This window comes from Haematobia irritans, chromosome 5, assembly GCF_050003625.1.
Source record: "Haematobia irritans isolate KBUSLIRL chromosome 5, ASM5000362v1, whole genome shotgun sequence".
Classification (NCBI taxonomy): Eukaryota; Metazoa; Arthropoda; class Insecta; order Diptera; family Muscidae; genus Haematobia; species Haematobia irritans.
Genome location: NC_134401.1, coordinates 44,851,585 through 44,873,371, shown reverse-complemented (window position 1 = coordinate 44,873,371; position 21,787 = coordinate 44,851,585). Strand labels below are relative to the sequence as shown.

The following is a 21,787-nucleotide window of genomic DNA, read 5'->3' as shown; positions in this document are numbered from 1 at the left end:
ACTTGTTATGACGTGCAAGACCGTGAATTCCTAATTATCTTTGTCAATCCAGAATATCAAGGCAAAAAGAGTTAACCCTTATGCCTCATTCACAATACTCTTCCAAAAATCCACTTTAACTAGATTTCAACTGTCATTTGACTTGTCAAAAAAGGATTTCAAATCCACTTTTAGTAGATTTCGAGCCTAAAGTGAATGAGGTATTACATTCTTAGGACAAAGAATGAGATATACGGACTTAAAATATCTAGTTTCTCGATTAACTTTTTTTGGATACCAAATCCAAGTAGATTTGCTCTCAGTCGATCATGACGATAACCTAACTTATCCGGAAATAATACGTCATCAGTACCTGTCGAATTTGCACAAGCGTGCAGCATTAGATTCATGGCAACAAAGATGGAATACGAGCACGGTTGCCACCCGAGCCAAAAATAATCTACCAAAATTTGCAGAACATTTTACCAAAAATCTACCAAACAAAAAACATTACTTTGCCAAATTTTATTTCTATAGAAAAATTTGTAAAATTTTTTTATGGAAAATTTTGTAAAAATTTTATTTTTATACAAAATTTTGTAAAAATTATATTTCTATAGAAAATTTTGTAAACATTTTATTTCCATAGAAAATTTTGTTAAAACTTTATTTTTATAGAAAATTTTGTCAAAATTTTATTTCTATAGAAAATTTTGTCAAAATTTTATTTCTATAGAAAATTTTGTCAAAATTTTATTTCTATAGAAAATTTTGTCAAAATTTTTTTCTATAGAAAATTTTGTCAAAATTTTATTTCTATAGAAAATTTTGTCAAAATTTTATTTCTATAGAAAATTTTTTCAAAATTATATGTCTATAGAAATTGTTGACAAAATTCTATTTCTATGCGAATTTTTGTTAAAATTTTATTTCCATAGAAAATTTTGTCAAAATTTTATTTCTATAGAAAATTTTTTCAAAATTATATGTCTATAGAAATTGTTGACAAAATTCTATTTCTATGCGAATTTTTGTCAAATTTTTATTTCTATAGAAAATTTTGTCACAATTTTATTTCTATAGAAAATTTGGTCAAAATTTTATTTTTATAAAAAAATTTTGTCAACATTTTATTTCTATAAAAATTTTTTTTCTATAGAAAAGTTTTGTCAAAATTTTATTCTGATAATTGGTTGATAGTTTTGCTGCAAGTAGAGGATGCTGATGAGGAATGTGGTAATTCCGAAACAGCTGTACATCCAACCATCTTGCAGTCTATAGGGCTTTGCCCAAATAAATTTGACAAACATACTTTTCCTCTGTTGGTTAAGCTACACTTGTAGTTTAGTCAATGCATGGCTTTAAGCTGAGATCAAAATTTTATTTCTATAAAAAATTTTGTTAAAATTTTATTTTTATATAGAAAATTTTCTCAAAATTTTATTTCTATAGAAAATTTGTCAAAATTTTGTTTTTATAGAAAATTAGTCAAAATTTTATTTCTATAGAAAATTTTATCAAAATTTTATTTCTATAAAACATTTTGTCAAAATTTTATTTCTATAGAAAACTTTGTCCAAATTTTATTTCTATAGAAAATTTTGTCAAAATTTTATTTCTATAGAAAATTTTGTCAAAATGTTATTTCTATAGAAAATATGGTCAAAATTTTATTTTATAGAAAGTTTTCTTAAAATTTTATTTCTATAGAAAATGTTCTCAAAATTTTATCTCTATGAAGTACATCTTTGTTGGAGAGGAATATTTTTGTAAAATCTACTAAAACATTAAGAATTCTATCAATCTACCAAACAGTAAACAATCTACCATTTTTGTTGGAATTCTACCAACTGTGACAACGAGCCCATTTGGTCGTCACTAATACGTGTTAATACCCAGGATCAATCAGGCGCCATGGTTGAAAACAAAAGAAACTGACCCGTAATCACGTGTCAGGCAAGAACTCACCTATTTAGACTAGATTTGGTGGAATCTGACCAATGCACATGCGGTGCAAACCACCCCATAGATTATTCCACTGCCCCGAGGTGGACTCAAATACTCGAAGAACGCCTTTTACAAAATTGCAAACTTTTGTAGTCTACACACATGATACAGGCTCAGTGCTGGGAACGGAAAACATAAAGGTGCTGAGAATACTCGATTTTACAGGAAAGCTGGGATTGTGGAATAAAAACACCACAATCCGTTAGATTAATACATTAATAAGACGGAAGGTCTTTGTAATAGTGATTCACCAAACACTATCCCGTTTATAATCATCCCCTAAAGGTGGCAACATGTACCACGTTTCTCATGCCACTTTATTTAGAAGAAGAAAATTCTTTTAAACGTTGGTGAATATTTCATCCGAGTTTGAAAAATATTTATCAATATATTTTTTTTAAAGACAAAATCATCTAGAGAACTCTTCACTATTTTTGTTCACATTTGTATAACTAACAAAAAAGAAATATTGCATTTCCTTTTTGTTTTTTTGCAATACTAGCCATCGTCACGAATAGTCAGCTTCCAATTTACCAAGATGTCTGAGTAACCAAAGTTTCTCTCGAATTGTTTCTTTGTTTTTTTTTCAAATTTTGACTATTAGACGAAAGAAAAAAAAACATAATAAGAAACAAATCTAAGAAGAGTCATCAAGTATTATTTGCGTCATTATTCTTTGCTATGGTCTTTGCCCCTTGATATTGTGAATTGTGTGTATTGTGGTATTCTTTGTGTGTGTTTTTTGAGATCAATGCATAAGCCCACTATGGTTTGATAGCTGCTATATATTTGGTATTTTTAACAATTGTACGTCACATTGGAAATTATTATTATTTTGCCGTAAAGGAACACTACACTTAAAAATCAACACCATAGCCACCATACACACATTATCGAAAGGCGATTAATAAATAAAAGCAATACGCTAAAATTCTACAATGAATTTACCTGGCAAGCAGGTGACAACAGAAGCTGGTCTGTGTTTCGAGAGACTGCCACGATAAGAAGAGGTTATTATGACATGGGCGGGCATCAGCAGCAAAAGCAGACAGGTGGGTATGGATTTTTTTTTGTGGGCAATAAGAAGCATGTCTCATTTGAGAAATTTTAATAATTTAGCTAAGACTTTCAACATTTAATAGTTTCTAATTGTGCAATCAACATCATCATCATCATAATCAAAAATGAATATGAGTTGGTTTGCTTTATTGTTAGTAGTTAGTTATCTGTTTTAGATTATCTACTAGATTCGTTTCTGTTTTCTGTATTTTTCGTTTGTTTGTGAGGTGTACACACCATAATTTAGGGTTCTTATCTATTATGGCAGTATATATATAATTTTTTGAAAGCTAAACAAAAAAACCTAGCCATTGTAATAGGTGTAGTACTACACATTTGCCTCTCTAACCCTATTATGGAAGAATACAATGTAAAAAAAAAATCTCAATATTTGATGTAATGCTTTGCTTTTAATATAGACGAATATAGACTCTAGTTTGTTATCTTTCACCTATGTGGTTACGAAACATCATTTTGAACAAGCCTCTTATTTGATTTGTTTTTTTTTTTTGCAAAAACCATTGTTTATAAGTTTTATGCAATATTTCAAGCAGACTTGCTGGTCGTTCAAGCAATGTAATAACAAGCAAAAAACTTGCTAAACATACGAATTGCATCAAATGACATTGAATAGCTATGGTTAGCTAAAGTTAAGCTTTCTAAAATTACAATAAATGTATCCTAAAAGAACAAAACCCCAAATAATGTAGTAAAAATAATTAAATGGATGGGGTCAAACAATTTTAAGTCAAATGAAAAACGTCGATTTTCAACTTTTGAAAAGATCACTGTTTGGCAAAACAACTTTCTCAAATTAAAAAAAAAAATTCTTCGATTGTTTCGCTCTTCAAATTTTTCATGAAGTTGATTCCTAAATTAAAATTTGGATTTTGTTAATTGTTAATTCCAATTTTTTTAAATTCAGTTTCAACTTTTGACAAGATCACTGTTTGGCAAAACAACTATCTCAAATTTAAAAAAATGTACCATTTTTCCGCCCGTCAAATTTTTCATGAAAGTGAATTACTGATACAGATTATAGGCAAAGATTCGAGTAAAGGTGAATCGTACAGAGGGATATCCCTTCTCTCGCCAGTAGCCAAGACACTTGAAGCACTACTCCTCCCCAGCCTTGTGGAGAATTTTCCAGCTGCCCACCATCAACATGGATTACGTAAGGTATATAGCACGACGACAGCCTTGCATGACATTTCGACACATATTAATAATGGACTTAATCAGCCAAAGCCGTGTCATAGGACGGTCCTCGTGGTGCTGAATTTTATGTGCGGACGCCAGTCGTACGTGGAATTCAGAGACAATAAGTCGAAATCCCGTAGAGTTAAACAGGGAGTTCCCCAGGGTGGGATGGTATCTCCGGCACTGTTTAATCTCTACCTGTTCTCGATTCTACGCCCCTCCTGACGGCGTCGAGATTGTATCATATGCGGACGACTGTACATTCATGGAATCCGGGCCCATTGTTGATGACATATACGATCGTTTAAACGTCTACATTGCTGATCTTACCAGTTATTTCATTGCTAGGAATCTGAGGATATCTGCCACCAAATCCTCAGCCACACTGTTCACTACATGGACGGCGGAAGTACGTAGGCAGTTGAATGTTTAGAGTCGATGGCGAAATAATTCCGACAGTAAACTACCCCAAGATACTCGGGGTAACATTCGACAGCCTGTTTAAGTTGTCTGACCATGCCACTGCAATTTGTAACAAGCTCCGCGGTAGAAACAAGGTCCTCAAGTCGCTTGCCGGCAGCACTTGGGGTGCGGACTACTTATAAGGCAATTTGCCGGTCAGTGGTAAACTATGCAGCGCCAGTGTGGACACCTCAAACAAGCGACACGCAGTGGAATAACATCCAAACCTGTCAGAACGCTGCCCTTAGAACTGCAACAGGATGTCTCCGCAGTACACCCCTGGATCACCTTTATGCGGAGACCAAGATCATCCCAGTGCGTCGACACAACTACATGTTGTCAAAGCAGTACCTCTTGGGTTGCCATCGAAGTTGTCATCCGAATCACCATCTTGTGGATAGACAACCTCCACCCAGGAATGTAAGGGTTGATCTTCACCTTCTAGAGCCAGAGATCCAGCGTTACAAAAGAGAGCCTCTAGATCAGGCAGCATACCAGACAGGTCCGAACAGGATTCATGAGGATAATGTAGCTGAAGCGGTGAGAAGCTACAAGGTTAATCCTGTTCTCGGAGTCCGACCGCCGCCCATTGCACCGGAGGAGACAAGGGTAGTTTTGGCCCAACTAAGATCAGGCAAGTGCAGCCGCCTCAATTCATACTTATCAGTGATTGATAGCAGCGTAGCTGACGTGTGTCCCATATGTAATCAAGGGCCACATGACACTCGTCACCTTTTTGCTTGCCCAGCTAAGCCTACCCGTCTCACTACCAGATCACTCCGGACACACCCCATCCTTGTCGCAGAGTTCCTTGATCTGGCTACCAGCTGAACTACTCAAGCATAGAACAAAATGGATGAAACTACATAAAAAACTGTTACAACAACAACAACAATAACTATTTTGCTTGATTAGTTAGACACAGACGTGGAAATTGACCTAAACAATCATGGTGGATATTTCAATGCAATTTTAGGCATTTCAAGAAAGCAATCAGCAAAAATTTCCATGCGTTGATGTTCGAAACTGGGAATGAACCAGAGCATAAGCATATGTTACCATTTTTTTTTCTTGATAATAATTTTAGTTTATGACAGCCAAGTCTAAAGTCTGGCTAAGCACAAAATGTGGGATTGTGAATATCATTTTTATTATGCATCCCCTTGAAAAATTGGCAAAAGTCGGGGTTGTGTCCCATCTAAAGGATCCAAATCGAAAGATTGATTTGCAGCTTTATGGGGGCATTTGAAGCATTTCATTAGATACATTGGTCCATATGATGTTTACATCAATTAAAAATTGAGAGCCACAGAGACGCATAATGTTTTTTAGCGTCAGTCTCCTTTCTATAATGCTGATGGTAAAATCGCATGAGCTGTTTTACTTCCTACAGATAACATTTTCAACAATATTATGTTCCAGAAGACATCATATTTCAAACTTCATATAGTATAGCATTGATCTGGTCTCCCTAGACAGATTGGCGAATAGGAAAAACTGGTCTTCTGAATCTCTTCAATTTGGCTGACCATATGCAAAACTGATGAGAATTCCCTTCTGAAGTCGATCGTGATTGGACCAATTATCTCCAGCATTTGACTTAAGGATACACTTCCTTTTTGATAATGTATTTGATACATACTAAAAGTATTCCCTCGGAAACGGCGAAGAGTTTCTGACTCTTTTTTACTTTTTTTACTGGGTGTTATTGATTCAAGAAGTCCAAATAGGGAAAGCATTATAGATAGGTTAGGTTGGACATAGTGGCAGTCCGGTATTTGGGGCTCACTTAAACTATTCACCAAAGATAATGAACTTCTTCCTTATCAATGAGTACTGCCGATACTATAAAGGCAACAAAATAGATATGTCCTTTGAGTGGTCACCTTACTAGTTACTGCCGCCGAAAGTTTTTGTTTCGTACGTTTAATAAAGAAACACAAACTATCAATAGTCAAGCCATGCATGTGCGCTCTTGGACGTCATACATTCAATTGATGGACATAAGGTAATAAGCCAAAATTGTGCCAATTTTATGGGGTTGGGGAGAAGTATTAAAATTTTAAGCCAAGAATTTTTGCTTACTTGGACTTAATTTGTTTTCTTTATTCATTCCCTTTGGGAACATAGGGTATATACAAGAAAATTCCATTGATGATTTTAATTTCTTCCGCCCTTGATTTGAATTCTCAAGGCTTCAGACGATCTGACCGTCCTAGAAATATGTGGCGCAGAATTGTTACTCTGAAAATAAGAAAAATTAACAATATATGTGATGAAATTAAAACCATTAGTAGACGTCATACTTCGAATTTATAGATATTGATCCCATTCGTATATTCTGAAGTATTTGTGCCTATTGCATTACGTGGTTGTTTGTTTGCGCCCACAAGTATTTGTTGTTTTGGATCCCAATTTCATGTTTGGGTTTTTTTTATTAATTTTGGGAACAAATTTTTAAAACTACGATCCAAGAACTTGGGGTTTCTTCGATTTTTTTGCATATTGGAGCCGTTCGTATGTTAGCATTATTAGGGTATTAGGGGTTTCGTTTGCTCTCACATATATGGATTCTCGAGAGCCCCAATTTCAAGTTTGGATTTTTTTTTTGTGTAGTAGAAACAATTTTAAGAATTCAAGCCAAGAATTTGTGGTTACATAGATGTCAGGAAATGTCCTTAAAATCGTATGCTTCCCGGAAATTGTTTGCACTACCACATATATGGATTGTTGAGGGCCCCCAATATCGAGTTTGGGATTATTTTTATGTAATTGGGGAAGTAATCTCAAGAATTCAAACCAAGAACTTGTGATTACACGAACGTCATGCTTTGAATTTATGGGTGTTTATGACATTCGTATGTTCTGAAATATGTTCTTAAATGTGATTTTCCTTTAATGTGCATTTTTCTGAGAAACTGTTTGCACGCGTATATATGGATTTCTTGCAATAAAAACACTTTTTGTCTCTCACCGTATTTCACAAAATCTTATGGGAGATATTACCAACATCCACCATTAAGTCCCTGTGGTAGTTGCTAAACGGTCGCATTAATTTTAAAACTTTAAACCCGTATTTCTCAAAATTTTAAGAGGGATATTACCAACATCCACCAGTAAGTCCCTGTGGTAGTTGCTACACTGTCGTATTAATTTTAAAACTTTAAACCCACTCATGGCATGAGACAAAGAGCTGTTGTCTATTTTAGTACCAACATAGTACATCTCAGGTACAGGGTAAGTTTGGAGTATATTAAAAAACAAACAATACATTTTCATGTATGCCTTACTATTCTTGGAATTTTAAGACAAAGCTTGTAAACAAAGTTTGGTAAATGAATTCAAAAACAAGGATTTTTCATAGAAAAATTACAAAACAAGAACTCCCAAGGTCTACCAGAAATATATTGACCACTATGGCCCACCACCATTGTGGTGAGCGGGGGGGAGGTTGTAGTTCATTATAAAGGGGTCACCTATAGATGCCTGGTTAAAGGGGCGCATGATCTTTCTTCCGGTCAAAGCTTTTGAAAACGACGCGTTACGTTACGGTCTTTATTTTTCTTGATTGTCATACAACGACAATGACAACGACGATGATGACGATGGTCGTTGGTCGGTCGTTCGGTAGGTTGATACTCCTAATTGTTGTTAATGTTATTGTTATTACCGAGTATGACGTTTCCTATGGAGACAAGGAAGAGAATAAGACGCTCAGTATTTTGAATATAAGACGGACGAGAGGAGAACTACTTGCTTACTGCTGCATGCATACAATTAAATATCATCATTTTCACTATTTTATATTCCTCCACCATAATGTGAGTGGTGATGATGATGATGTTTGTTTTTGTTTTTCTCACTTATAATAATTGACATGAACGGTGAAATTAACAGCAGCAACAACAACAACAGCAATGCCAACAAAACAACAATGACGAAAATAAACTGTGTCTGCCAAGAATTAGAGTAGCATTTTTGTGCTATGCTGTGCTGTGCTGTGCTGCTCATTTTAAATATAAAACAACTTACTGTTGAATGACCCAAATTAAGAAACGTTCACATATTATTTTCATTTAGAGCAGGTCGGGTAAGAAGCAAATCTGAGGGGGAGGGGGCCGGTGATGGTTATGGTGAAGACGTAGGCCAGTACTTTAGCCACTACAACACTAGCTCACTTGTACGTAGTACAACAAACAAAAGCCAATCGACAAACCCATCACGAAGAAACCAAAAAAAACAGGACAAGAAAATGAGACCCTTAGAGATGTAAAGAAGAGGCACAGCTAAAAATCCACAGAGGATGTTGTATGCAAAAAAATTCACAAAATTTCACAAAGATTTCAACGGTTTCGAATCAAATGTTGTCTCCTTTTTTCATTTTCCACTTTCTTATGACTATTAAAAGTTTTTTATATGTATTTTTCTTTTGCATTTCTTTTATGGCCAATTGAGTACCCGGAAAATAGTTTATAACCAAGTAACCGGTATTGAAAACGTCCCCATCATCACTACAAGGCAACACACAATTTTTCATTTTTCGCTCGTCGTTTTCACCGACGGTCGCTTAACGTACACACACACACACCCATCAGCCATCAGCGCAAACACTACACTCTCACCCATGCATGCATAGCAGCACACTCATACATCATAATCTATGCCAAACACCATTACACTTTTTTGACATCTACTTCAATCATATAGAGAAAATACACACACTTTGTATCCAATTTTTGCGAGTGTATGGCCATGTGTGTGAATGTGCTTGAAATCGATGGTGGTGATGATGATGATGTGTTTTGTATTTTTATGAAATCTTTTTGTTTGTTGTTTTTCCAACTGCACTTTATTTGTTGTAATTGGCTTGTAAAAAAAAAATTGCCAATCTATATAGTCAGCTAACACACACTTTATTTTATAACAAAATCGACCACACATTTTTTTTGTTAAAAACGCAATTTAGGAGATACACACCAGAGACAACCGAGAGATCGAGAGATGAAGAGGAAAATATGTATATGCTTTTATATATCTATTTGCTCTGCTGCTCTCGTTTATGTGTGTAAAAATACATTTGGAAGAATATGCACAGAGATAGATATATACGGAGGAGTATGTATATACTCATATTTGTGGATCCAGCTAGCAAATATATCGAAAGCAACGACTTGGATAGTTGTATTGGTGTGCAGCGAAGAAAAACCTTGGCTGTAGTTGTATTCGTCGTCGTCGTCGGGTGTTCTGGCAAACTTTTTCTTTTATTTCGTTTTTTCTTTTATCGCATATTAGTTTTATTTTGCATTTTATGGCATTTCTTGATGTTCGCTTATGCTACATTCACTGCACTTACATAAAAGCCTTAGCGATAAGCAAAATCTTAACAAATCTTGTATTATTTCTTCACTTTTAATCATTGACTTTTCCGTACACACACTGATTTCTTCTCTTCACAGTAAATGTCCGCCATATTTGATTTCAATGCAAAGTTGCCACTCTTGCAAAATTGCCAAATGGACAATCGGAATATCTAATAATCGATAAACGATAAAAAGACGGGAAATATTCTCTTATAGCTGCACCTAATTACAGCGTAGTATTCTTTCAGCGAAAAACGCAACGTAGACAGAAAGTGGTCGTGTCGAACATATCCCATATATTGGCCACATTATAAAGGGCACCTTATATGGTCGGATAAACCCTGCGACACAACACGTTGCGGCGACAAATCCGCTAGTATAAAGTCATGTTCGCGTGTTGCGGGGACGTGTTGGCACAACGCCCTGCCAACATTTTTTGAATTTGGGGGCGCTTCTGAGAATCCCCAGTACGTCGAAAACAATCATATACGATATCAAAAACTCGTCGGAAAAGCGCCGTCACTATTGAGAAGTTGTACCACGCCAAGTTACTACAAAAAGGTTTCGCATGAGTGCAATTATTAGGTGCCTTTATAGATCAATTTAGAACGACGCCAATAAGAGACCCTCCAAACAATCAGAAAAAGCACATTTTAAGATAGTGGTAAAAGAATCATTGTGGTCGAGTAAAACACGTTTGTTTAGATATTTATTAATTTGATTAATCATTTACAAATTCTTAAAAATATAACATTTATACCACTATCACATCACATTTAACATAATTTTTTGCATTAATGATGATGTAGAGTTACAAGTAGCGAGTTACATGTTGCAGCGTCTATCAGCCAGTGTTTTTATTCGATGGAGGCAGCGTGTCTGTAAAATATTTGAAAAACAATCACTTTATTCCATTTGGAAAATCAAAAATTGTTTACCAATATACCTTTCACAATTTTAAGCGTAAAATCTATGTTTTCAGAACTTTATTTTCGTTTTTATTTAAATAAAATATAACAAGCTGGTTGCGCTTGGCGTTTCACAAAAAATAAAATGGCTTTTGTAAAAGTAGTGATGGCAAAATACATGTATGAAGTACATTTTGTACTTTATGATATGCTGCCCCCCATCACAATAGGATGGTTGTAGTGACATTTACGAGTCTGTGGTAGCGATGAAGATGAAATGAAACTTTGAAATGCTGGCAGGGCGGTTGGGAGGTACAAATCTTCACGTGTAAGGGGATGTTCGCCAAACATTAGCAAAAACAAATTTATTTTCATAATTAAAACAAGCATTTCTGCAATGAAATTAATGAGGGATCGTTAATTCAGCTTGGAATTTTTATTGTTTCTTCCGTTTTTACAAAAAAATGGCTTTACACCTAACTTTTCGTCCATCTTCATTGTTTGTGTTTATGCTTCTTCTTATTTCTTCATGTTATCATAATTGTTCGTGCAGTGTGAGGGTAAAACTTGAACGAACACACAATAAATAGGCGAACCTCTGTCGTAGTGTTTATCCTACCGTCTAAGGTCCGCTTAAGTCTGAAGGCATAATCGATACTGCTGCATGTTTATGGGATCGATAACACCTTTACCGATTATTTAGTCTTGTACGAAGTGTCGAATCGATCGGACACACTGTAAGATTCTTTACAAACTCAGACATTCCGTCCGGAAAAACTTATAGTCTGTAAGACTCATAACAGCCAAAACGAAAAAGAATAATTTTGTACTATGCTAACCTACACACAAAGGAGAAATAGTCCAAAAATATACCAGAAAAGAATGTAATTTACATAAGTTACTATGGAAATATGCAATATTATTTTAAAGGTTGTTTTCGACAATCAATATACAGAAGTCAATGCTAAATACTTGTCAGCATTTCAAAGTTCGATTTCATTTCCATCACTAAAGGTGGGTATTAAGTTCGAGATTAAGGTGAGTACTATGTTCGTATTTTTCACCAAAACACTAAATTAAAAGTACAAAAATCTATATGAAGACGATTATTAGCCGCTAAAATAATTTTTTTCACTAAAGTGAAAACTAAATCAGTAAAAAACGGCATAAAACTATACATATTTGTTGCAGATTTCATTATAACTTGATGGGGAATAGCCCAAAGCAAATTTTCAAAGTTTGTATTCCTTAAAACGGATTATTAAAAAAAGTAATAGTAAAAAAATTACGATTTTAGCGGATAAACTCGAATTTAATACCCACCTTAAATGTTTTGGTGAAAAAAACCGAACATAGTACTCACCTTTAACACAGATTACAACAAACGCCAATGGGACAATATCTCTGCCAACATTTTTTTTAATTTGACGGCACTTCTGAGAATCGTCGGAAGCAGTCGTATACGATATTCCAAACAGGTCGGAAATGCGCCGTTACTATTGAGAAGATGTAGCACGTCGCATGAGTGCAATTATTAGGTTCTTTTTCAGATAAATTTGGAACGACGTCAATCCTGGAAAATATCTGGAAAAGGGGATCTTCCATTTGGAATGTCGACAATTTTTCACCAATATAACTTTCACAATTTATACTATGTACTACGTTCGGTTTTTGAGTTGAAAATCAATTTAAGCAATAACTTTTCTTGAAAAAAAAAACAAAATTATAAATGAAAATAAACATATAAAATAAACAAATAAACATATGCCTGTAAAGTCTCGCCGAAATCTAGAGGAACAAGAAATTGCGCATCAATTGAGTTAATTTATATGCTTTATATTGAACCGCGAAAATTTCAACGGGAAAAGTGAACATAGTAATAACTACGTTTTCAGTACTTAATATTTGATTTGTTTATTCGTTGGCATTAATCAAATAGTTTTTTTTTTTTACAGAGAAAAAAAAAACAAATTTCAAGAATGTCATCAGCAGTATATGGACCTCTGAGATGTTATTCATAAAGGGTGATTTGTTAAGAGCTTGATAACTTTTTTTTAAAAAAAAAACGCATAAAATTTGCAAAATCTCATCGGTTCTTTATTGAAACGTTAGATTGGTCCATGACATTTACTTTTTGAAGATAATTTCATTTAAATGTTGACCGCGGCTGCGTCTTAGGTGGTCCATTCGGAAAGTCCAATTTTGGGCAACTTTTTCGAGCATTTCGGCCGGAATAGCCCGAATTTCTTCGGAAATGTTGTCTTCCAAAGCTGGAATAGTTGCTGGCTTATTTCTGTAGACTTTAGACTAGAGGTGTGCGCGTGACACGAAATTTTCGTGACACGCGTGATTCACGCGCGAGTCACGTGATTCGTGAATGAAATTTTGACCAAATCACGTGAATGTGCGTGAATGGGACTGAACAAAAATGTGTCGTGCGTGATCGTGCGTGAACATCAAATTCTGTTCGTGAATGTGCGTGAGTAAATTTTTTTCAAAATCACGCTCACGACAAAATTCACGTTCACGAAAAAATTCACATTCACGAACAATTCACGCTCACGAAGAAATTCACTTTCACGAAGAAATTCACATTCACGAAAACTTCACACTCACGATGACATTCACGCTCACGAGAAAATTCACGCTCACGAAGAAACTCACATTCACGAAAAATTCACGCTCACGATGAAACTCACGTTCTTCTTGTGCAAAATGTTAAGCAAAGTGGGGTAAAACTCTGGCTTCTGGGGCCATATAAGTTCATATCGGGCGAAAGCTATATATGGGATCTATATCTAAATCTGAACCGATTTCAACCAAATTTGGCACGCATAGTTACAATGCTAATTCTACTCCCTATGCAAAATTTCAACTAAATCGGAGCAAAAAATTGGCCTCTGTGGGAAAATAAGTGTAAATCGGGCGAAAGCTATATATGGGAGCTATATCTAAATCTGAACCGATTTGGCTAATATTTGGCAAGTTTTTCGAGACTCATAAAATATTCGGATGTACGGAATTTGAGGAAGATCGGTTGATATACACGCCAATTATGACCAGATCGGTGAAAAATATATATGGCAGCTATATCTAAATCTGAACCGATTTTTTCCAAAATCAATAGGGATCGTCTTTGAGCCGAAACAGGACCCTATACCAAATTTTAGGACAATCGGACTAAAACTGCGAGCTGTACTTTGCACACAAAAATACACCAACAGACAGACAGACAGACGGACATCGCTAAATCGACTCAGAATTTAATTCTAAGACGATCGGTATACTAAACGATGGGTCTCAGACTTTTCCTTCTTGGCGTTACATACAAATGCACAAACTTATTATACCCTGTACCACAGTAGTGGTGAAGGGTATAATAATGATTGAACATTTTTACATTTTTAAATTGAAACAAGTAAGGAAAGTCTAAAGTCGGGCGGGGCCGACTATATTATACCCTGCACCACTTTATAGATCTAAATTTTCGATACCATATCACATCCGTCAAATGTGTTGGGGGCTATATATAAAGGTTTGTCCCAAATACATACATTTAAATATCACTCGATCTGGACCGAACTAGATAGACTTCTGCAAAATCTATAGACTCAAAATTTAAGTCGGCTAATGCACTAGGGTGGAACACAATGTTAGTAAAAAAATATGGGAAACATTTAAATCTGAAGCAATTTTAAGGAATCTTTGCAAAAGTTTATTTATGATTTATCGCTCGATATATATGTATTAGAAGTTTAGGAAAATTAGAGTCATTTTTACAACTTTTCGACTAAGCAGTGGCGATTTTACAAGGAAATTGTTGGTATTTTGACCATTTTTGTCGAAATCAGAAAAACATTTATATGGGAGCTATATCTAAATCTGAACCGATTTCAACCAAATTTGGCACGCAAAGCTCCAATGCCAATTCTACTCCCTGTGCAAAATTTCAACTAAATCGGAGGTAAAAATTGGCATCTGTGGTCATATGAGTGTAAATCGGGCGAAAGCTATATATGGGAGATTTATCTAAACCTGAACCGATTTCAACCAAATTTGGAACGCATAACTACAATGCTAATTATACTCCCTGTGCAAAATTTCAACTAAATCGGAGCAAAAAATTGGCCTCTGTGGTCATATGAGTGTAAATCGGGCGAAAGCTATATATGGGAGATATATCCAAATCTGAACCGATTTCACCCAAATTTGGCACGCATTGTTACAATGCTAATTCTACTCAATGTGCAAAATTTCAACTAAATGGGAGTTAAAAATTGGCCTCTGTGGTCATATGAGTGTAAATCGGGCGAAAGCTATATATGGGAGATATATCCAAATCTGAACCGATTTCAACCAAATTTGGCACGCATAGTTACAATGCTAATTCTACTCCCTGTGCAAAATTTCAACTCAATCGGAGTTAAATATTGGCTTCTGTGGGCAAATGAGTGTAAATCGGGCGAAAGCTATATATGGGAGCTATATCTAAATCTGAACCGATTTGGCTGATATTTTGCAAGTTTTTCGAGACCCATAAGATATTCGGATGTACGGAATTTGAGGAAGATCGGTTGATATACACGCCAATTATGACCAGATCGGTGAAAAATATATATGGCAGCTATATCTAAATCTGAACCGATTTTTTCCAAAATCAATAGGGATTGTCTTTGAGCCGAAACAGGACCCTATACCAAATTTTAGGACAATCGGACTAAAACTGCGAGCTGTACTTTGCACACAAAAATACATCAACAGACAGACAGACAGACAGACAGACAGACAGACAGACAGACGGACATCGCTAAATCGACTCAGAATTTAATTCTAAGCCGATCCGTATACTAAAAGGTTGGTCTATGATTACTCCTTCTTGGCGTTACATACAAATGCACAAACTTATTATACCCTGTACCACAGTAGTGGTGAAGGGTATAAACATACTTCCAAATAAAAAATTAATAATTTTCGGAAATAATTGGTTTCATTGGTTCATTAAATTTTGGCTTAGATGTAAAAAAAATAATTCTATATAGTATAATTATAATGTATGTAATTATAATATAATAAAAAATAAAATAAGTAAACAATAACACTATAAATCATTGATTGCCTCAATTAAAAATTAATTAAGTTTTTCGGCCAAAATCAATCCAAATTTTAATTGAATTTATATTTTGATTTGATTAAAATGTTAATTGTATCTGTTAATTTTTTAATTGAGTACGTTTTCAACTTCAGATTTTTAATTAGAAATATTTTGGCGAATTTGTGTGGGTAGCTCATTTGTATCACGAGCGAGAGTGAGTAAGTTTTTAAGTTCGTACTCATTCGTGAATTACATTTTTTCGTTTGTTTTGTAAGTATAATAGTCGTGAACGTGCGTGAGTTGCATTTTACATCGTGAGCGTGCGTGAATAGTTTTTTTATGAATCGTGAGTGTGTGGAAGTACGTTTCATTGTTCGTGAACGTGCGTGAGTAGTTTTTTTTCGAATCGTGAGTGTGCGTGAATAAGTTTGTTGTTCGTGAACGTGCGTGAGTTGATATATCCCGTCGTGAGCGTGCGGTAGTCACTATTCTGCAATCGTGAGTGTTTATCTTTGCAGGATTTTGGTTCGTGAACGTGAGTGAGCGTGAATCAATAAAAACCTTCGTGTGTGAATGTTACGAATTCATTCGTGAGCGTGCGTGAGTGTGAGCAATTCCAAAACGGGCGTGCGTGATCGTGCGTGAATGTTACGAATTCATTCGTGAGCGTACGTGAGTGTGAGCAATTCAAAAACGGGCGTGCGTGATCGTGCGTGAATGTTACGAATTCATTCGTGAGCGTGCGTGAGTGTGAGCAATTCTAAAACAGGCGTGCGTGATTGTGCGTGAATGACATTTTGAATTTGTGAGCGTGCGTGAGCATGCGTGAAAACTCCCTCACGCGCACACCTCTACTTTAGACTTGACGTAGCCCCACAAAAAATAGTCTAAAGGCGTCAAATCGCATGATCTTGGTGGCCAACTTACCGGTCCATTTCTTGAGATGAATTGTTCTCCGAAGTTTTCCCTCAAAATGGCCATAGAATCGCGAGCTGTGTGGCATGTAGCGCCATCTTGTTGAAACCACATGTCAACCAAGTTCAGTTCTTCCATTTTTGGCAACAAAAAGTTTGTTAGCATCGAACGATAGCGATCGCCATTCACCGTAACGTTGCGTCCAACAGCATCTTTGAAAAAATACGGTCCAATGATTCCACCAGCGTACAAACCACACCAAACAGTGCATTTTTCGGGATGCATGGGCAGTTCTTGAACGGCTTCTGGTTGCTCTTCACTCCAAATGCGGCAATTTTGCTTATTTACGTAGCCATTCAACCAGAAATGAGCCTCATCGCTGAACAAAATTTGTCGATAAAAAAGCGGATTTTCTGCCAACTTTTCTAGGGCCCATTCACTGAAAATTCGACGTTGTGGCAGATCGTTCGGCTATTCATGATGAAATATCAAAGCATACTGAGCATCTTTCTCTTTGACACCATGTCTGAAATCCCACGTGATCTGTCAAATACTAATGCATGAAAATCCTAACCTCAAAAGAATCACCCTTTACTTGTTTCAACCATATATATTTTCAAATATAAAAAGAAATCGGGAGAGTTAACAAAAGAATTAAAAAAAAACACAAAAATTCACAGCTTTAAACAAAATAAGTTGAGGATTACATACGAGTATACAACGTTTAATATCTAAAACGCAAATCAATAACTTCTCCGCCCTCAAAATCGAGATCAGCAGGGGTATCATTCAATTCCAAAAGGTCACCATCGAAACTCAATTTTAGTCTAACTATGTCAACACTTAATTCTTCCGAACATTTTATATATAGCATACGGAATTTATCGGTTTTTTGTAAATCTATCTGTAACGGTCGTTTCCATTTATTCGATTGTATCTTCACAGTGATTTTATTTTGATCACGTTGTTTCTTGGGAGCGACTGCGCCCATTGGTAAATTCAGAGCAGTTATAACGCGACCATTAATGAACTGGTAAATTTTATAATCTATCGAATCGGGCGTATCATCCGGTGTTATAATACGACTATTTATGTTAAAAGCAATATTTGACAAATTAGTTCCTTCACGTTCGGCCAATTGTTGGAAAATTAATGAAAATTTTTGATATTTACGTAATTTGAAGGCTTCTGGAATACCTTTCCAATTAACTTTGATTGACAACTCTGGATTATCATCATCCAATGAAATATGAAAACAAGGACTTTTCGTAATATTTTGATCCCTTTTTGATTTCCTTGGTGTGTGTGGTTCTTCATCTTCTCCATCAGAACCTATAACAATTGTACCTTCAATTCGAGGCAATGGACTTGAAACCAAGTCAATAAAGTCCACTTGTGGTGCCCAAGCAGCAATTTCGGCAACATGACTTCGGCGTGATTGTCCACAACGACGACCTCGAGCTTGATCTAAAAATCGTTCCATTATTGAAGCAGATGAAGTGGTAGGAATATCTAGTTCGACTTCTATATGAGGCAATGGACTTGAAACTAGGTCAATAAAGCCCACTTGTGGTGCCCTAGCAGCAATTTCGGCAACATGACTTTGGCGTGATTGTCCACAACGACGACCTCGAGCTTGATCTAAAAATCGTTCCATTATTGAAGCAGATGAAGTGATAGGAATATCTTGTTCGACTTGGGGTTCTTCATTGGAGACATTTCCAAGCGGACTCGTTGCCTTTGCCATAGTATTTGCAGCAACAGCGGCTGCTTGTTCCTCTGTTACTTTGTCCGGAACAGGAACTACATCTTTGATTGCATTGATTTGTTTTGGCCGTTTGTGTGGCCGTTTGCCAATGAATGAATCAAAATCATCATTGAAACTGTCATCAATGTTTGGCACATCATCAACACCGTTTGAATTATTGGATCGTTCCAATGACTTGAGGATTTCTTGCTGATTTAGTTTTCGAAAATCATCCAAATTTTTAAAAATATCAAATTCTTCGTTCATATTAAAGCAGCTGTGCAAAATAGACGTTTGTTGGATTTTTTTTTTGCTTGCCCGGTTTTGCTTTTTTGAAGATGGGGAAAAATATATAATTTAATGCCAACATAATGTCAGCCTTACTTAATTGAGGACAACTTGAACTCTAAGGTAAACCATTGAAAACACGTTAGAATTCGTGTTGAATGCAAATAGTTTTCTAGTGGTCGTGTTTGTTGACACATAACGGCGTTGCTTTCTAGGTCTGCTTTGTTATATATCATATAACGGCGTTACTTTTCATATAGGCTCTGAAATTTATATATTTATCAAAAATCGTGTAAAAAAACATAGATTTTTTTAAATAATATTACATTTTTAATGGCACCTAAGATTCCAGATAGGTAAGGAAATGACAAATTCGAAATATTTAACAGATATTATCATCTGGGTCTTTACAGATGGCTAGATTACAAGGCTGTTGGCAAAAGAATTGATGGCACGAGATTTGTAGCATTTAAAGTTCCACTAAGATCGGTAAGATAAATGAACAATAAATAAAAACTAAATAAATATTTGGAAGTTAATTGATATAGTAGTTTAGATAGTTTAAAAACTATGAATGAATGTGGTTCCCATATTGGCAGGTCATATTGATGAACATTTTTGTATAGATTGCGGGAACCGTAAACAGACAAACCATTGCTTATTGTTTAATGTGAAAATATTCCGAAAACAAATATAGGAATGTAACATGTTTCGCATAAAGTTTCACCCATTGATGCAAAATATTGTGAAGTACATTCTACTTGGCTGCTACTGTCGAAGTGATCGTGACCTATTTTTATAGCACGTGGAAAGTACATTCTTTTAATAGGCTTAGTACTTTGCGAACCACCTTCATATATATATATTCTCTTGATTGTAGTGGATTTTTGAGCCTAGGTTAGGACATGCGTCCGCACGTATGTCCTTTATTACTTTCATGTAAAAAATAAATGATTAACAAAAATCCAAAAATTTCTTTTGTCGTTGTATTTCAATTAACTATATTCTTATGTGGTTTATGAAATTATGAATTAATCACACATTATTGATTATATTTAATCATAAATTATTTTCTTTTCATTTCTAGAATTTCTCCGAAAAGGAAGAGGATATTCGTTTTGATGGTAAAATGTTACTGGAACAAATACCAAATCTTGGTATAATTATTGATCTAACCAATACGAATCGGTATTATGATCCTAGGGTAAGAATTTTTGTTATTTTGACCAATTTTTTTTTCTATGTTTACTTATACATATGTCTTTTGTGATTTTATAGTTTTTCGAAGATGAAGGAGTAGAACATCAGAAATTAATGATACCAGGTCATGTAACACCGCCGCAGAAATTAATAAATAGGTATAATCGATTTTTATATGTTGAAAAAAAAAAATATTTTTAAATTAAATGTATTTTTGTTTTTGACAATTACAGGTTTAAAGATTATGTGAAAAGATTTTTAAGAAAAAATCCGGATAATGGTAAGTTGTATATTTTTAAAAATTGTATGTTATTGTTTGTCATTAATCTTCAAAGATGTGAAACAAATAAAAAAACGTATAGTTGGCGGAAGCAATTCTAGCCTAAACCAACCATGAACTCTGTCCAAGGACTGCAAATCCTCTTTGGGAGTATGTCTATTTCCCGAAAAACTCGAAAATACAAACTCCAAAGGGCTACAACAACAACAACAAAATATACCATATAGCAAGTAAATGTATTCGCTGTTATAGGTATAGTCTTCTCAGGCACATAATACCGGATGATATATATGAGAATAATTTCCACCGCAATCGGTCCTTTTAGGGATAAAATGGTTACAACAAGGGCTGTGGAGTCGAGCTAATTTTGTCCAACTCCTACTCCGGCATTTTTCATCAGCCTCGATCAGCCGGCTCCGGAGTCAACTCAAATTTAAGGCAATGTGGGTCATATGTTTAATTAATTAAATTATGATATAAATACCAATCACAATATGAGCAGATACCAAAAGTCGTCATTATGTGCATTTTTACATAAATAAAGAAATTTTAAAGTCGGACAGGGCTCAAAGTTGGCCCTTCAACACATTGTGTACCAAAATTATTGATACCAATTCAAATCTTTCAAATTTGTTGCGAGCTATCTAAAGGTATATATTCCCATGAATTTGAATCTGAACCGATTAGAAGAAAATTGTTTACACTTCTACAAAATCTTCTATGCAATTATATTTTAAATCTAACGTTATGGGACGAAACGCATTTTTAGTAAAAAACAAGTAAGGCAAGCCTGAAGTCAGACGGGCCGACTATAATATACCCTGCACAACTTTGTATTTAGATCTAAATTTCGACCATCTCAAATCCTTCAAATTTGTTGAGTGCTTTATATAACGGTTTATATTCCCATTAACCAATATTTAATACTGACCCGATTTGGACAAAATTTTTCAGACTACTACAAAATCTCTAGACTTAAAATTTAAATCGGCTAATGCCTTGTGGCGGACAAGTTTTCGACTTAGCAGTGCCAATGTTACAAGAAAAATGTGGGTATCTTGGCTATTTTTACCCAAATCGGAATATAATATATATGGGGGCTTCGTCCAAATCTGAGCCGTTTTTTACCAAATTTGGCACACATTTCTAAAATGTTAATTCTATTCTCTGTACACAATTTCAAGTAAATCGGGGTGAAATGTTGAGCTACGAAGAACATATGAGTCTAAATCGGTCAAACGATGTGCAAAACTTTAATGTACATCGGATTAAAACTATGGCTTCTGGGGC

At 35.0% G+C, this 21,787-nt stretch overlaps 3 protein-coding genes across 7 annotated transcripts in view; 1 reads left to right on the top strand and 2 right to left on the bottom strand.

Moving 5' to 3' along the window:
* Positions 1 to 10,215, bottom strand: part of par-1 — a 145,774-nt gene extending 135,559 nt beyond the window's left edge. For all 5 annotated transcript variants that reach the window (XM_075310546.1, XM_075310556.1, XM_075310548.1 and 2 more), the window contains exon 1: positions 10,061 to 10,215. The gene's annotated coding sequence lies outside the window, so the exon portion shown is untranslated. The remainder of the gene's footprint in view (positions 1 to 10,060) is intronic.
* A 7,345-nt stretch (positions 10,216 to 17,560) lies between these two features.
* LOC142239159 (DNA repair protein Rad60-like) lies at positions 17,561 to 19,153 on the bottom strand. Its single transcript, XM_075310926.1, has one exon. The coding sequence runs from the start codon at positions 18,994 to 18,996 to the stop codon at positions 17,707 to 17,709; it is 1,290 nt and encodes a 429-aa protein (XP_075167041.1). The 5' UTR covers positions 18,997 to 19,153; the 3' UTR covers positions 17,561 to 17,706.
* A 107-nt stretch (positions 19,154 to 19,260) lies between these two features.
* LOC142239156 (uncharacterized) overlaps positions 19,261 to 21,787 on the top strand; it is a 29,078-nt gene continuing 26,551 nt past the window's right edge. The window contains exons 1-5 of the mRNA XM_075310925.1: positions 19,261 to 19,373; positions 19,431 to 19,506; positions 20,105 to 20,221; positions 20,296 to 20,375; positions 20,451 to 20,497. Of these exons, the coding sequence (XP_075167040.1) occupies positions 19,351 to 19,373; positions 19,431 to 19,506; positions 20,105 to 20,221; positions 20,296 to 20,375; positions 20,451 to 20,497 (343 nt within the window). The 5' untranslated portion in view covers positions 19,261 to 19,350. The remainder of the gene's footprint in view (positions 19,374 to 19,430; positions 19,507 to 20,104; positions 20,222 to 20,295; positions 20,376 to 20,450; positions 20,498 to 21,787) is intronic.